The sequence below is a fragment of the Neolamprologus multifasciatus genome, chromosome 23 (genome assembly GCF_963576455.1).
Source record: "Neolamprologus multifasciatus chromosome 23, fNeoMul1.2, whole genome shotgun sequence".
In the NCBI taxonomy this organism is placed as follows: domain Eukaryota; kingdom Metazoa; phylum Chordata; class Actinopteri; order Cichliformes; family Cichlidae; genus Neolamprologus; species Neolamprologus multifasciatus.
The window spans coordinates 4,355,208-4,372,579 of NC_140460.1; the positions used below are offsets into that span (position 1 = coordinate 4,355,208).

Sequence of the window (17,372 nt, forward strand, 5' to 3'; positions counted from 1 at the left end):
TGTGATTTGAAATTGTGTTGGTAAAGCTGTTTTTGGTGTTGCGTAATGCACTACCAGTGAATTACCTGTGCTCTGAGGACCAAACACACCTGAACTGAATGTGCTGTGTAATGTTTAAAGTCTTAAAATAACATCTGGACACATAATGGGAGAGGGTCGATTTAGGGCACCGCTTAGCTAAAATCCCCCCTTTGAGAAATAATTTATGAGCGAGCCGTGTGTGTGCGCTTGTTATTTTTATCAGGACAGAGGAAGCATGCTCCATTCCACTTACCTGGGCTTCATAATACTATTGCACCATGTTGTGAGACAAGAATGCGATTGTGCAAACACCAGCTGAAGCTCAGACTCGCTATCTAGGTTGGCTTTCCCTAATACCGTAACATTAATACCTCGTGTGTTGCTAGGTAACTAATGGACAGCTATTAAGTGGGTAACAGCGAGCCCCTAATTTGATTCCAGTGTGATTATTTAATCAGCACTTACCAGTCAGCAGTAGTTATTCTGTATTATTTTAATGCAGCAATTGTCAAACTTACTCAATTTGTTTGATAACACGGTGGTCAAGTATGTATCAATTAATACACTTATTAAACTCATCGAAACCCAGCACACTTTCCCATCAGACTAAACGAACCACCGATAATGACACGAGTAAGAATGCAGCTTCTTGCTGCTGAAAGATTACACTAAGACAAATGTTTCTTCCTGCAAGCGGGTGAATAATTACACTATCTAAACATGGATCATACATGATCCATGCCTCCCACGTTATGGCAGGATAATTGGGTTGCCATGGTAATGCGGACTGCTCCTATCACTGTGGTCATACGCCAGATTGGAACTTGAAGGAAGCCTACAGAGATATCCCGATCCTAGGCTGGACTGTTGCAATTCCTTATTGCGAGGCTGTTTAACAGCTCTGCTACCTGACAAAACCATATTTATATCTGATTGTTAGCCACTTATCACTGGCTGCCTGTGGGACTCATAATATCCCCGTGGTTCTTGGAGTTTTAAAAAGTATAGTAGGAGGTAGAGCCTTCAACTTTCAGGACTCAGACACCACGTCTACTTAAAAAATTAGGCCTAAAGTCCTTTTATAAATCTTATATTTAAGGTTGGATCAGTTCAGTGATATAGGCTCAAAATGCTGGGGTAGATGCTATATTGTGCAGAGCACCTCTTCTCTGCTTTCCTCTCTCACACCCACCATGCATTTATTAGTATGTTGCACTATTTCTGTAACCTTCTGTGTTTTCACTCTTTCTGCATTTTTTTTCTAGCTCAAGTGCTGCACGTTACTGATCTGCTGCTACCGCCATTAAAAACTAAATTGTTTATCATCTCTCTTTTGTCTTTGCTTTCCACTCACCCCAACTGATCAAAGCAGATGGTCAACCTCCCTGAGCCTGGATCTGCCAGAGATGTCTTCCTGTTAAAAGGGAGGGGGGGTTTGGTGATCCGGGGATATTGTTGGGTTTCTCTTTAGAACATTGTGAAGATTTACCTTTCAGTCTGAAATGTTGCGCAACATAAATAAGGCTGAATTGCAAGCTGAATGTTGGAGACATTGACAATAAAGGAGAATCCTAAAGAGTCTCTCAAAAATGAAATGTTACAGAGCTTACCATTCTGTGACAGTTTATCAGTTTAGGAATGATGCTCCTAAATTTAAAATTAAAATATTTGGTTTCCTATAGCACTGGCCACTTCCATATCTGAAAAGGCACCATTAAAGCTGAATTATATATACAGTTGTGTAAAAAAAGAAAGTTTACAAAGGACTCTGTGCAGTACTGTGACAATCTAAATACATCCATGATTCAACAGCTTGTGAGTTTTGACCCATTCTTCTTTATTCTTCTTTATAATGTTGCAGTTAGTTATGGTCTGGACTTTGACTGGGTCGTTGCAGCATGTTGAATCTTTTGTTTTTCACAAAATAAGCTCATCCATCCACCAAAGTGCTTAACAGCTGGTAAAAGGTGTTTGTGCTGATATGTTGTGTTTCGCTTCTGTCAGACTGTGAATTATAGCCAAACATGTCTGCTTCAGTTTAATCTGTGGAAAGGTCAGAGTTCCAGGAGCCTTGTGGTTCTTTTAGATATAACTTTGCAGAGCTAAGCTATGCTGCCATGTTCTTTTTAGAGAGAGGAGGCTTTCACCTGACAAGCTTTCTAAAGACTGATTTTGTTCAGTCTTTCTTTAACTGTACTGTCATGAAGATTAACATTTAGCATGGTAACTGCAGCCCATGGAGCCTTTTTTTTCCCATTTATTTTAACATTGCGTGGTTTGATTTCCCCAAACTTCAGTATTTATGAAGGATGGTAAAGTTCACTGATGATCAGTAAGTATTTACCCTTTTAATTCCCATGTAAGCAGTCAGGGTGTGTTTAGTTTTTTCACAGGAATGTACATGTCCTATGCACAGTCCTGTCTATTTAGCTGTTCTATTTAGCTTCTGACAATGCTAGATTAAAATAACATGCATTTTACAATAAAACATAATAAGCAAAAATCATAAAGGAATCAAAATTGAAGAAGAAGAAGGAGAAGAAGTTTGCTCTAGAGCTGCCTTTTGTCCGTGGTGTAAAGATTGAGACTGTTCTTTATCTCTAATCTTTCTTGAATCTTTCTGGAACAGTAGTTGACAAAAACTCAACATGGCAAATTTTTTTAAGAAGTTTTAAATTTCTAGTCTTCTTGTCTCTGAACATCAAACTTAGGCAAACTGTCAATTAAAAGCTCCAGAACAGCTTCCAAAGTCTTCAGTCTCAGCAGTCACATTTGGTGGTGCCCAATAAAATAAAATTAAAATACCTCTACAACATCTTGATTCTGTTTGTTGAATAGTTTCACTCTGAAAAATAAAAGTTCATCTATTGTTATGTTTATTCAGTGGCTTTTATTTATCTATTTATGTATTTTTAATTATCCTCTATTTATCCAGGAAAAGTCTCCTTTTCGACCAAGAAAGGTCAAGTCACTGTAGAGGCAACGACATAACAATAAAACGAGTAAAGAAACAAATGTTTAAACTCGTCTCCAAATCCTGCGCAGTTTGTTGGCTTGTTGTTTCTTTGTTCATGCCACACAGTTGTGTATATTATATGACTGCATGTTAAAGCCAGTGTTGGGGAGTAACGGAATACATGTACCGCCGTTACGTATTTAAAATACAAAATATGAGTAACTGTATTCCGTTACAGTTACCGTTTAAAAGGTGGTATTTAGAATACAGTTACTTTGTTGAAATAAATGGATTACACGGCGGTACTTCCCTGTTTCATATTGTGGCGGGTCAGGACTGTTTGGGTTTTGTTTGACAGCTACGTTCTGTTGTTGCCATGGTTACAGGGTGACGCTCTCTCTCTGCGTGTTTCCTGGGTGAGAGAGCGACTTTTTGTTGTTGTTGTTGTGCTAAGCTAACAGGCAGAATGCTACAGGTATAGCTCTAAAGAATGTAGCATCATAGGCAGTGTAGTCCGTGCTGCAGGGAGAATGGACTGCCATACACGTTATGTGTCTGTGAGCGAGGGAGGGAGAAAAAGGAAAAGTACGAGCTGTCATCGAGCAAAAACGGGAGCTGGAAGCATGTAAATATAATAATAACCACTGCAGCCAAGAAGAGTGCCTGACGAGCCCAGTTGTAAGTAAGCTATTAAGACTCGACTGTACACCGTGTTCGTGTTTTCCTCCAAAAACAATAAGTTCCGTTGGAGCAGCCTTTCAATGCCTCTCTCTGTCTCTCGCAAGCAAAGTTGACCCAGACAACAAAGTAAAGCTAGTTTTCGGCTACGGGCAACACGAACCCACCATATTAGCCAGAGGTCCCTTTACTACGGTTCGGAGCCGCGGACCGTCAGTAACAGTAATAAATCACAGCAATAGTACATTCATGTAGTTGTAAACAGCATGAAAATATATTAAGTAATCCAAAGTATTCAGACTACGTTACTCTCATTGAGTAACGTAACGGAATACGTCACATAATACATTTTGGGGCATGTATTCTGTATTCTGTAATGGAATACATTTTAAAAGTAACCTTCCCAACACTGGTTAAAGCTACTTTCCTCCCCACTGTATGTGCTCATGCATATCAATGCACCGTTTGTGAACGTGGATATGATGCGTGGGAGTGCGAGTAAAAAGCTGGATGGCATCGGGGTTACGCATACACGAGCTCCCTAAAGTCCAACTAGCAGATGCATGTTGTCATAGCAATAAGTGCCGTGTAGTTACACGTGAGATCTATTGTGGATCTGTTGTGCTGTTTTACACACATAAACCGGTTATCCACCAGGGCATGTGACGTGATCATGAAACCCACCGAGATAGCTGATTTGCGGTGAAGCATTTCGCACAGCTTTGGTGCTCGTGAATGGGCAGCAGGCGGCTTATCTTCATCGTTATTTCTCTCTCCCGAAGAGTCCTTAACCTCCTCCTCCCACGCATACCTCCCAGGTGCTCATCTTGGCTAGAGGCTTCACGCACAAACAGAAACCGACACACAGTAAAACAGGAGTTAACAGTAAAGATGAAAGGGGGGGGGGGGGGGGGGATACAGTGGGTGGACGACACTTGTTCATTATCGACTGCTTAGTGGAGAGGAAAGCATCTACATGACTGTGTGAGGAGCGTCTTGGACAGAAAGAGGTGTGTGACAGTTTATTTCCAATCGTTTGTGGAGCAAGTTCATCTGTAATTACAGGAGGCATCATAAAGTTGTAGCAAGATTGTGTCAAGGTTTAATTTGTGTCTTGCAGCGACTTGAAGGAGGACAGCCAAAAGCAGGAAGGATCTATGACAGCTCAGCACATCTAGAAACAGAAACAGGGTAAATATCTATCTATCTATCTATCTATCTATCTATCTATCTATGGACACATAGACCACTGTTCACACATTTCTTGCCTGTGAAGCTTGAATGTATGTGTATGTCTGATTGGATTGAATTTTCTCCTGTTGCTATACTGCTATACTAATTCTCACCTTTCTCTATTTTTAACAAATAATTTGGAAACAAAGATGTAGTGGAGTGGAAACGAAGCTCTATATTTCTGTTTCCTGAAGGGTTGGTACATGTTTGCCACCTTTTGGCTTCTTTGCATCCAAAAGACTTTTGCACTAAAGTTGTATTTTCTCAACTGGTAACATAATTTGTTTGCTGTAATAGAGAAAGCGGATTGTATTAAACAAAGACGTATGCAGTGCAGATGGGTTTGTTTGTTTGTTATCTTAGCTGCTCACTTTATTCGGTTCACCTGTTCAGCTGCTCATTAATGCAAATATCTAATCATCCGATCACATGGCAGCAACTCAGTGCATTTGGACATGTAGACATGGTCAAGACGACCTGCTGATGTTCAAACTGAGCATCACAATGGGAAAGAAAGGTGACTCTGAAAGTGTCATGGTTGCTGGTGCCTGACAGCCTGGTCTGAGTATTTCAGAAACTGATAATCTGCTGGGATTTTCCTTCATAGCCATTAAGTTTACAGAGAAAAAGATTGGGGTGCTTGTTCTTGGTGTGCATATGAGCATCTTTGAATGTGCAGCACGTTAAACCCTGAAGCAGATGGACAATGTTGGGAAGGTTACTTTTAAAATGTATTCCATTACAGAATACAGAATACATGCCCCAAAATGTATTCTGTAACGTATTCCGTTATGTTGCTCAATGAGAGTAACGTATTCTGAATACTTTGGATTACTTAATATATTATCATCAGTGTTGGGGAGTAACGGAATACATGTACCGCCGTTACATATTTAAAATACAAAATATGAGTAACTGTATTCCGTTACAGTTACCGTTTAAAAAGGTGGTATTTAGAATACAGTTACTTTGTTGAAATAAATGGATTACACGGCGGTACTTCCCTGTTTCATATTGTGGCGGGTCAGGACTGTTTGGGTTTTGTTTGACAGCTACGTTCTGTTGTTCCAGGCGGCAGCGTTACAGTTGCCATGGTTACAGGGTGACGCTCTCTCTCTCTGCGTGTTTCCTGGGTGAGAGAGCGCCTGTTGTTGTTGTGCTAAGCTAATAGGCAGAATGCTACAGGTATAGCTCTAAAGAATGTAGCATCATAGGCAGTGTAGTCCGTGCTGCAGGGAGAATGGACTGACATACACGTTATGTGTCTGTGAGCGAGGGAGGGAGAAAAAGGAAAAGTACGAGCTGTCATCAAGCAAAAACGGGAGCTGGAAGCATGTAAATATAATAATAACCACTGCAGCCAAGAAGAGTGCCTGACGAGCCCAGTTGTAAGTAAGCTATTAAGACTCGACAGTACACCGTGTTCGTGTTTTCCTCCAAAAACAATAAGTTCTGTTGGAGCAGCCTTTCAACGCCTCTCTTTCTCTCTCGCTAGCAAAGTTGACCCAGACAACAAAGTAAAGCTAGTTTTCGGCTACAAGCCCGACACAGAACCCACCGTATTAGTCAGAGGTCCCTTTACTACGGTTCGGAGCCGCGGACCTTCAGTAACAGTAATAAATCACAGCAATAATACATTCATGTAGTTGTAAACAGCATATCCATAGTCACCAGATATCAGTCCAACAGACCACTTTTGGGATGTGGTGGCTTCGGTTGTGTGATGCTATCATGTCAATATGGAGATCTCAGAGAAATGTTTCCAGCATCTTCTTTAATCTCTTCCACGAAGGATTAAAGCAGTCCGGAAGGCAGAAGTGGATCCAGCTACTGTTAAAGAGAAGATTCGACTTCTTTATTGTTGTCTTTCCTGTCTACACGTTGTTCTACGCTGACAGTTTATTGTCTCGAGCCGTGAAGAGTTTGAAATAACTCAACCTTCATGGGAAAAATCAATAGTCCCCTTTAAATCGCTGTGATCTGGACATTTATCATGTACATCACTGTGTCATTTTCTACTGAATGCTGTTTGACATGGAAAGCTTGTTGTGTGGAGTGTTGACGATTAGAAACTAGGAATGTAGACAGATTTGTCTGACTTTGATTTGTCACACGCCACAAAATGTTCGCTGTGTGTGTGTGTGTGTGTGTGTGTGTGTGTGTGTGTGAGAAGGTCAGGCCATATGAGAGGTCTTTCATGTCTGTCTTGTTATGAAAGCTGAGCTGAGACAAACTCTCCACTCACCTCTGGAGGTTCACACACGCGACACCCTGACCCTCTCGTCCACAGCGGTGAAGCTCTGACCTGATTTTAACTGGACTGTTTGACTCCAAGTCTAAAACATGAGTGGTGAGTAGTCAGACAGCTTAAAGACTTTTTCCGATCGCTACTTTGTGCGATCACGAGAAAAATACCTGCCTTTATTTCTCAATTTCACGGAGAAATTGCTGGGATTGTAATCACGACAGGATAAGACGTGCTCCTTGTCTGATTTTAAAGAAAGCTGTCGTGTTTCATCGGCATTAAATTAAATCAGTGTTTTGAATAGTATCAATGTAGTTTACCAAATATGACAACTGTAATATAACCAGGCAAACTGTGTTTTGCGCTCATGGACATGAATTTCCACCTTTTTTATATAGTTTTTATAATTATAATTTAATTAGGAAGCATTGTATTTCATGTCAGAAGCAGAAAGTGTGGGGAGACCTCACCATGGCAACCAAGAAAGCATTAAAAAAGGTGGAAAAATCTGCATTTTTAACCCAAAACATCGTCTTTTGTACTTGGTGACAATCAGTGCATTAAAGGTTTTGAGTATTTCACAAACTACCACAGATTGAGACTGTGTTGTATAATAGGTGATAATAATAATAAAGCATTGGAACTTTTTTTTTTACATGCTGGGGGTTTCCTGTTTAGTATTCATGAATTATGTCCTGCTTGACTTTTGCCAGCCCATATATCCACCATGAGTTCACGTGTTTTGACAGATTTATTGTTAGTCAGTGTTCACTTGGATTTTAGAGTTTAATATTATCTCTTCATTATAATAAATGCCTGCTGATTATCTGGGGTTAATGCCCCTTTTATTATAGTACATTTCCTGGTTGTTGAGTTATGGTTTCAGTGTTTATTTGTCAAAAAAAAAAAAATTAAGGCAGCTGGAACTGCAGCTTTTTTACTGAAACTGTGAATGAAACAGGGATTTAAAACAGAAACTCTGCAGTCTTTCTGTTCATTTGCAGCCTGATCAGCATCATATTTTGGGAGTTAGGTTTTTGCATGTGAATACTAATGAAGCACAGAGAAGTTTTAAAAAAAGAAACATTAAGCTGACTCACAGCTGAAAGTTTCTGGTCAGCTCCAGCCTGACAAAATTAGCTCATGCGGTGCAGCTTAAGATCAAACCGCTCTCTCACTGCTTGACTTGTATTGAGGCAGAAAGGAACATTTTGATCCTTTAATTGTGTTCGTCACAAGATTTATGTAGTAATGCTGTTATATGGTAACCTGTGAACTGCCTTAATGTTCAGCCCTTCGCCGTAGTGCCTTTCCTTCCTTGAGACTTCCTTTTTCATTAGTCTTGCCTTTACTGAGCTTCAAGACTGAACATTTTGTTTTCATTCCTACTCTAGTGTAACGCTGTAGAAACTGGCAGCTTCATCCACTCTTATCCATTACACACTAGAATGGAGTTATCAGTCCACTCCAGTCCTCCAGATAGTAAAACATTGTGACCGCGCTACACATTCGTTCAGACATTTATAAACAGCAGGTCTGAATCGTGCTGTGAGAGAACTAAGAAGACGTTCATCTCTTTGCCTGGTTACTACATGTGGATTATGTATAGATTGATGCAAACCTTATAAAATGATATGAGTAAATTCAGTTTTTGGCTTTCAAAATAAAGTGTTTATCTCTGGGGAAGAATGAAAAAATGATTTTTGTGTGAGGTCAGTGTGATTATAGTAGATGTGAAGAATAAGCAAGAGGACACTGCCTGTTTATTACCCTCTCTGTGGGACTTCAAGTTTGTTTGCAGTGGTTGGCTAAGAGGAAACAATGTAGCCTACTTAGATAGGAGGAAGTGCGAGCAGCGTCCACGTTTTACACACACACCGAGAGAGAAGGGAAACACGGTAAGACTGAAAAAGCTCGTTATTCATGTTAAGTTTTAGTCTATTTTATATCTCTAAAAGTTGATTCTGTTCATCTGGACGTAGCGTTCCTTCACTGCGCTGGTTTCACTCATTATGCAAATGTACTGTTTATAAGATTGGGAAAGCCTGCAGTCAGTTGGACGAGTGACGAAACGTTTCTCCCACAAAGCGCTACGTACAGAATCAACTTTTGGAGATTTATTACCTGGATGATTGAACATGCATCATCATGTGTCTACTTTATAGCTTTAAGCATAGAAAAAATTGCAAAGCTAGGCTTGAAAAAGACACAGCTCATGTTTGCTTACTCGGTTCAAGACTAAACCTGCACCTAGTCCAGCTTTGCTTGTAATGACTAAACCAGAACTATGCTTGCAGTCTGCCTTTTGTCATAGTGACAGTGTGTATTTTAGAGTTCATGCTCTTGAAAGTGTCTTTATTGTTTTTTGACAAATTAGGTAAACAGGCTATTGTACACTATGAGGTCATATTGAAGTGCTCATACATATTTTGTAAGGAATGCCTTGCTAGTTAGTTGTTCGTGCCATAGATTTAACAAGATGCTGTAAACATTCCTCGCAGATTTTGGTTCATGTTGTCACGATAGCATCACACGGCTGCTGCAGATTTATCCCCTGCACACCTGTGACGTGACTCTGCTGCTCCACGATATTTCAAAGGTGCCGTGTTTGATTGAGATCTGGTGATTGTTGACCACAGTAAAATAAAACGATGTGAGCATAACGAGTCCTTATTTGAGTCATTTCTGCTATCCTATCGGCTCGAGTCTGGACATTCTCCTGTGACCTCTGACCTCTACATGGTATTTTCACCCAGAGAACTACCGCTCGCTGGACAAGTTCTCTTTTTCAAACCATTCTCTGTAAACTCTAGCGATGGAAAATCCCAGCAGACCTCAGTTTCTGCCAATCTGACACCAACAACAATGCCACATCAGAAGTCACATGATTCCCATTTCTTCCCCATTCTAATGCTCAGTTTGAATTTCATCACGCCCCTTTGACCATTTCCACATGCGTAAATGCTTTGAGGTGCAGCCATACGTCTGGTTTATTTGCATTAATGAACAGTTAAAGTTGAAGGTGCACCTAACAAAGTGGCAGGTGACATGCTGAAGAACAGATTAATCCAAACTGTGGCCAATTAATGTTTTGTCCACCAACTGTTTTACCACTAAACTGAACCAAATTATACAAAAAAAGGGGATGTTTATTCTCTGAACTAGGGATGCACCGATACCGATACTGTAAAATGTGTGTGTACTCATACTCGTAAAAGTTAACCGATACCAACTTATTTCATTAATCAGAGGGTGGCTTGTCATTTCTGTTGTAGTTTTTTAGATTGGCCACTAGGGGGCCAATTATTATTTTATTTATTATTTATTTTATAATAATTATTTTGTTTGTTTGTTTACAATATGGACACTCTGCAATAATTTAAAAGTTTAATTTTTTCGCAAACCTAATTTGTATTTATTTTATTCCAAACAGAAGTGTTTATTTATTATTCTGAAAGCTCGAGACAGTGCCAATAGTTCAGTGATATTTTGTAAAATTACAATGTGGAGACTCTGCAATAATTTAACAGAAATGCTTATTTTTCACTTGAAATTTTTTTGTGGTCATTTTTATTAAGATTTTATTTTTTATCGGCAGGGAATATAATAAAACCTGTCTTCCAATTCATTGCATTTGTGTGTGTGTGTGTGTGTGTGTGTGTGGTAGAAGTATTGTTTTTTGTACTCTGTATCGGCAAGTACTCAGATCCAAGTATCGGTATTGTATCGGTTTGAAAAAATTGGTATCGTTGCAGCCCTACTCTGAACACTAAAAAAGAAAACTGTGTTTTCATAAGAACTATTTCAGCTTGGTAATCTTCTCCATCTCATTTGGCAGTGGTATGTTACATGGTTCAGGCTTTTTAGTTACTGTGCCACAGCTAGGTCAGGTTTTGATTTGTAATCCTAAACAGGTGCTTCAGTGTTTCACACAGCAGCAGCCGTTTCATCCTGTTTTCTTTTTTTTTTTTTCACCCCGTTGAGCAACATGCGATGTGTGTGGATATTCTGCGAATGTCTTAAAGCGTGCCGTCCCTCCAGAAACTACACGTGACAAAAACTTTACACTTAACAAACAATTTTTATTATTTTTCTCTTAGTTTCACACGAGACCTGCCTCCTGGACCAGGTGCTGGAGCTTATTATGAACGAGAAGCCCCCCACCAGTGCCAGCCTTTTCCTTAACGAGGACACAGAAAAACCACCCCTACCAGACAGAGTAGACCTAAGGAGGCGCTTACGCAGGGCCATGGAGAGGAGAGCAAGCAGCATGAAGGAGAGGATGAGCTCCGTCAGCAAGGCCAGTGTGAAGGGTTTCCTGAAGAGGAACTTGTTCGTTTTGTTCACCATCGCTGCCGTGGCTCTGGGTGAGTGGAAAGGAACAACAAATGGAGTTTTTTTTTTCCACTTGTGCTTTTATATTTGTGCATTTCGATGCTTATTTATTAGTTTATTTATTTATTTGCCAGGTATAATCCTGGGCTTTGCTCTACGCCCCTACAATCTGTCCCTGAGGGAAATCAAGTACTTTTCCTTTCCTGGGGAGCTCCTAATGAGAATGCTGAAGATGCTGGTGCTACCTCTAATTGTCTCCAGTCTAATCACAGGTTAGCTTCTAATGAGCACTTAAAAGCAAATGTTTTATTTTCCCACACTGCTTCAGCACATTACTGTCTAGATCCTGAAATGAGAGCAGATATCCTATCGTAGTCTTCAGTATTTACCAGCAAGCTGTTTCTATGATTAATTTAGCGTCAAATTCAAACTTTCATCAGTCCACTGAGAAAATAATGTTCTCCGCCTCAGGCATTTCCTCCTTGGACAGTAAAGCATCTAGTAAGATGGGTTTGCACGCAGTGGTCTACTACATGGTGACCACGCTGATTGCTGTGTTTATCGGCATTGTCATCGTCGTCATCATCCAGCCGGGGAAAGGGAACAGGGACAGCCCCGTGGCCAACGGTGGGAATATCGAACCTGTTCAGGCTACTGATGCTTTTCTGGATCTCATCAGGTAACGACTCAGAAACTTGACTCATGTGTTAGGTTACACAGTTTCCACAGACAGTCGCAGTTCATATTACGAGAGCAGTCTAACAAGAATGTTAAGAGTTTGATTAATAGATTGATACCACTCTTTTATCTATCTGTTATGTATGAAGCTACTGCCAGTAATCCAATTACTTAGCTCAGGATAACTTCCAAAACACCCAATGGTGTTCACACCTCTGTCTTTATAAGGTACAAGCTGTAACCCAACATGTTTGGATGGCAGACATAACAATTGGATGAAGTCAGGCTCTTTCCATTGCTTCCCTTATTTGTTCTGGACGATGCTAAATGGCTGCAGAGCTATACTTAGCCACAGACAGTGTAAAAGATGGGCACAGCCACCATGATGTCACCGATCAGTTAGTGAAGTTTGTTTGAAACTGGGAAACCACAGCACATCACAAGCACCTTTCTGACTTTTACAATGACAATGATTTACAAAAACGACTCAATCTCATTTTCAGTGAGACCTGAAACTTGGACTGAGCCCATAAAGTTAGCAGGAACGTGTTTACTGAGGTCAGAGAGTGAAGCAATGGAGTGCTGTTTTCCCATAGACTACCACAGGAGTCGCCCCCTGCTGGTTATTAAAATAATTTAGGTTTTAGGCATATTTATTTATGTATGTGGCTCATTTGATCTTTGCTTTTTTCTATTCTAGGAACATGTTTCCTCCTAATCTGGTAGAAGCCTGCTTCAAGCAGGTAAGCCTTTGTTGTCATCCCAGCCATGGTTCATATCTTCAACATTATGGAACACTTAATTTCATTTAAAGAAAGAAAATCTCCTTTATCTCTAAATCTTGATCAACAAAAATTTGATAAACATATAGTTTTATTTTCCTAATCTCTATTAAATTGCATGTATTGCTATGTAACTACCTTAAAAACATTTCCTGTCTGTTGCAGTATAAAACAGTGTACAAGAAGACTGTTCACACCAGAAATGTGACCGTAACCCTGAACCTCACCGACTCGCTCAATGTGACCGATTCTGCCTTGAGCATGAACCTCAGCACGGTGCTGCACACCATACAGGTGGGTGTCTACAAGCACCTTCAGGTATAAGTGCAATACTTTAATCGCTATGAAAAAGAAAACAACAGTGCGTATTGATTTATGTGTAAAACGTTTTCAACCACAGGAGACTGTGGAGGAGGTCGTCCCTGTGTCTGGCTCCTCGAGCGGAGTAAACGCTCTGGGTCTGGTGGTGTTTTCCATGTGCTTCGGTCTGGTCATTGGCAACATGAAACAGCAGGGCCAGGCTCTTAGAGAGTTCTTTGACTGCCTGAATGAAGCCATCATGAGGCTGGTGGCCATCATCATCTGGTTAGTAAAAACCCAGCATCCACACCATATGAAGATTCTGAGTAGACTTAACTGAAGAAAACTCTCCCTTTAGTCTATAAAAGCAACTAACCCAATAAAATTACCATTATAGTAAAACAATGTTTCCAAACTTGCAGGTATGCTCCAGTAGGTATCCTGTTTCTGATTGCTGGGAAGATTGTGGAGATGAAGGATCTGGCAGAAGTGGGTAGTCAGCTTGGGATGTACACTGTGTCGGTCATCGTGGGTCTTCTCATCCACGGCCTCTTTGTCCTGCCAATGCTTTATTTCCTGGTAACCAGGAAGAATCCTTACAGCTTCATTGGCGGCCTGCTGCAGGCACTGATCACTGCTCTGGGAACCTCCTCCAGGTTAGCTTCTGCACAATTCAAACATTGTTATTCATTCATTTGAATCTCATCATAAGAAGCTCTGCATTACTTCCTTTGTGTTTAGCAGCATTAAAGGCCAGTCTCTGCTCGTGTTTATGGTGATGCTAACATGTCTCACCCTGTCTGCTTCAAGCTCTGCTACCCTGCCCATCACCTTCCGCTGCCTCGAAGAAAACAACCACGTGGATAAACGAGTGACGCGTTTTGTCCTTCCTGTTGGAGCCACCATTAACATGGATGGCACCGCCCTCTACGAGGCAGTGGCAGCTATCTTTATTGCTCAAGTCAATGGCATGGAGCTAAACTTTGGTCAGATTCTCACCATCAGGTAACAGTACTTTGGTTTGCTAGTACTCAGCTGAGCCCCCTCTTTGGGCAACCTGTGGTCATAAAGAGATGATCGCTGTCTCTACTCTCTGACTGTCACAGCAGAAACTAAGACTGATCAGACCAGGCAACATTTTTCCAATCTTCTATTGTCCAACATTGGTGCTACAACTCGTAGCCACAGTTTCCTGCTCCTAGCTGTCAGAGGTGGCATAGGTGTGTGTGCTGTGTTGCTGCTGTAGACCATTTCTACATTCCTAAACACACAAGGTTGCTGCCATGTGACTGGCCGATTAAATACTTGCTTTAAAAAGCCATTGAACAAGTGTATCTAATAAAGTGGCCAGTAGGTTGAAATACCTGCTACTGCTTTTGGATGTTCCATTTTTCACGAGAGGTTGCCATAACGGGCAGCTCTGTATATTTAAACTAGCAAATATTTACTGAGGATGGCCTTCCTACTGCAACCCACCAAGGGCTTTGTGTCTACCCCTGGGATCAAATCAGGGATCCAGTGTGTAAACTGCCACACTATTACAAATAAAATACTCAAAGTTCACTCAGTAAAATGAGAAAATAAAGTCTTTAGATCAAGTTCAGTCGCTTGAAATTGCTGAGATTTTAGCTTCAATACAATTTTAAAAATTATAACTGGTATGCAAGAATATCCATATGGTGTTTACGAAGGAGGTGCTAATCTGTAGACTATGTGTGTAAACGTGCTTAATTCTGTTGCTAAGTTGGTCGTTTTAACATAGTAGCCTATGGAAATATTTTGCATCAAACCTCTAGTGTCCATTTAAGGAACTGCAGTTTCTGGCACTTCCATGCTGTCCCTTATATACAACACATACACAAATACAGAACAAGGTAAACGTGGGAACGTAGGGAAATGAGAGGTTAATAAACATGTAAACATATATTAAAAGTGTGTTTCTGATATTATTATTATTATTATTATTAGACAAAAATGTGTAATACATTTTAAAGAACATATGGTAGAGACAGTATTCCTCGTGTGCTTTTATCACACTCTACTACACCCACCAGCAGTGCACATGTGCTGTTTGTTTGTTTCCTTTTATTAAATGCATTCACTCGCCTCTCCATCCCTCCCACCGCCCACTCAGTATCACAGCAACGGCTGCCAGCATCGGAGCAGCAGGCATTCCTCAGGCTGGCCTGGTTACCATGGTGATTGTATTGACATCGGTGGGACTGCCCACGGAGGACATAACGCTGATCATCGCTGTGGATTGGTTCCTGTGAGTTCCCACTAAATGTCAGCTTGATGGGGATTGGTCTGGGATTGTGCCAGCTTAAATGTCATTGTAAAGCTTCAGAGAGCCCAGAGGTCCCACATCTACAAAGGTTATCGATGCATAATGCAGAGTGATGGATAAGAGAGCCTGCAACTGTTTTCGTAGCATCCATCCATCCATTTTCTTCCACTTATATATATATATGCAGTAATTTTTTAGTCTTTCTCACTTATTCTCTCTCTCTCGTGACTCCAGGGACCGTTTGCGTACTACCACGAATGTTCTCGGCGACTCCCTCGGGGCCGGCATCGTGGAGCACCTTTCCCGCAAAGAGCTGCAGAATCAGGACGCCGAGGTGCGCAACTCTGTAATCGAGGAGAACGAGAAACCCTATCAGCTCATTTGCCAGGACAATGACATAGTCAATCATCTCAACAGCGAGACCACAATGTGAAGGCGAGGGAAGCACATGAAACGGCGTGAACATACTAAGCATTAGCATGATGCAGTGATGGAGAACATGATAGCCAATGCTTGAGGTTCACATCTTTCCCTCAAATACAAAAGCTTATCTGGGAAATGCGACACAGTGACGCCTGTCCTGGGACAGCTTGATGACAGAAACTAATGTTCACGTGTTGTTTAGGAGCATCCTGTGATTTTTTTATTTTATTTTTTTTTAAATACAGTTCAAAGCCATCAAATAATCTCACTTTCAAGCTTGAAAACACAGCATTATTAGAGAAACAACACCATTCATAATGTAAACCAGCTTATTTTTTCATTCTTGTGAATTTATTCTTTAGACTTTGCCCAGTTCTTCTGCATGACTAAACATTGTCCACTGCAAACACCCATTTTTGTCATTCTAATAATGACTACCTCTAATAGGACTTAGATGTGGGATTTCCACAGCACTACAGAAAAATAAAGCTGGATGTAAATACACGGGCAGCAGTATTGTTTCCTTCCTCTTTTAAGTGTGCTTACACGATTTAATCGTAAAACTGTGACTGTTAAACACTGGATACAAGTGAAAAAGAAAACTTTTACTCCTTTGTTTTATTTAGTTGATATATTTTTAATGACTTTATAGACTGTTCCCCACCCCCAGTGCTCTCTTATGGATATTGGTGTGTATTTCTTGTATTTATTTGGTGCTATATGGGCACAGTACTGCAATGCTAAAGAAGTAATTAAACAGAAATAACTGCAATACTGAAGGTGTTCATATTCTGTTTCTTTTTTCCTCCTGTTGATGGGAACAGTGTTTTTAAACATTAGTACACTATTACACCAATCGCTCTGTGTTTTCTGCATTATATGTTATTATCTACTCAACATGTAATTGGATTTTTGGGATATTTTGATTGAAATGTTGCTGGTTACTTTACAGTTGATGGTTTTGTGAAAAAGTGCAGTGAAGAAACTTGGTGAATGCTTTTGAGAACCTACACAGTTGTTTCAGTGTTGTGCATAATTATAAAAGTGATGGTGTGAATACACGTGTCTGATTTTGTACCAGTTCATGCCCATTTTTGTTTGCAGGTTAGAGTTTTGTTGCTTTAAGTTATTTCAGTAGAATTGTTATTTCTGATGAAGGAGCAGCTCAACATGTTGATGGACAGCGTGTGAAAAACGTGATAAATAAATGTCTCAGGAACTGAAATGAACTGTGATTCTCATTATTGTGATTGTGGCTACCCCTTGTGGAAGATATCCTCTCCTCCAGACACTCTCAGCTGCTCTCTTAGAGAAAACAGTGGGTCAAATGTTATATGAGAAACAAGTTTCACATATGGATGAGGTGAATTCTTCTTTTTTATTACGAACATTTCATCTAAGTTTGAAATCCTTTTATAGAAAAGCTAATAGTTA

General features: G+C 40.4%; 1 protein-coding gene across 5 annotated transcripts; it reads left to right on the top strand.

Moving 5' to 3' along the window:
• The first annotated feature begins 4,293 nt into the window (after positions 1 to 4,293).
• Positions 4,294 to 17,372, top strand: slc1a6 (solute carrier family 1 member 6). 5 transcript variants are annotated; one of them, XM_085150796.1, is made up of 12 exons: positions 4,294 to 4,665; positions 4,776 to 4,846; positions 11,234 to 11,500; positions 11,603 to 11,740; positions 11,940 to 12,147; positions 12,847 to 12,889; positions 13,094 to 13,222; positions 13,329 to 13,513; positions 13,651 to 13,884; positions 14,039 to 14,233; positions 15,363 to 15,497; positions 15,750 to 17,371. In XM_085150796.1, the coding sequence occupies exons 3-12, from the start codon at positions 11,278 to 11,280 to the stop codon at positions 15,946 to 15,948; spliced, it is 1,689 nt and encodes a 562-aa protein (XP_085006922.1). In that variant the 5' UTR covers positions 4,294 to 4,665; positions 4,776 to 4,846; positions 11,234 to 11,277; the 3' UTR covers positions 15,949 to 17,371. The 5 variants fall into 5 exon arrangements, with proteins under 5 accessions (XP_085006922.1, XP_085006923.1, XP_085006920.1 ...); XM_085150797.1 differs by having other exon boundaries at positions 4,294 to 4,846; XM_085150794.1 differs by lacking the exons at positions 4,294 to 4,665; positions 4,776 to 4,846 and adding an exon at positions 6,545 to 7,238 and having other exon boundaries at positions 15,750 to 17,372.

Coding starts and splice junctions, on each gene's coding strand:
- slc1a6 (XM_085150794.1), top strand. Junction 12,148..12,846: donor GCTTTTCTGGATCTCATCAG/GTAACGACTCAG, acceptor TTTCTATTCTAG/GAACATGTTTCCTCCTAATC. Junction 12,890..13,093: donor TAGAAGCCTGCTTCAAGCAG/GTAAGCCTTTGT, acceptor TGTCTGTTGCAG/TATAAAACAGTGTACAAGAA.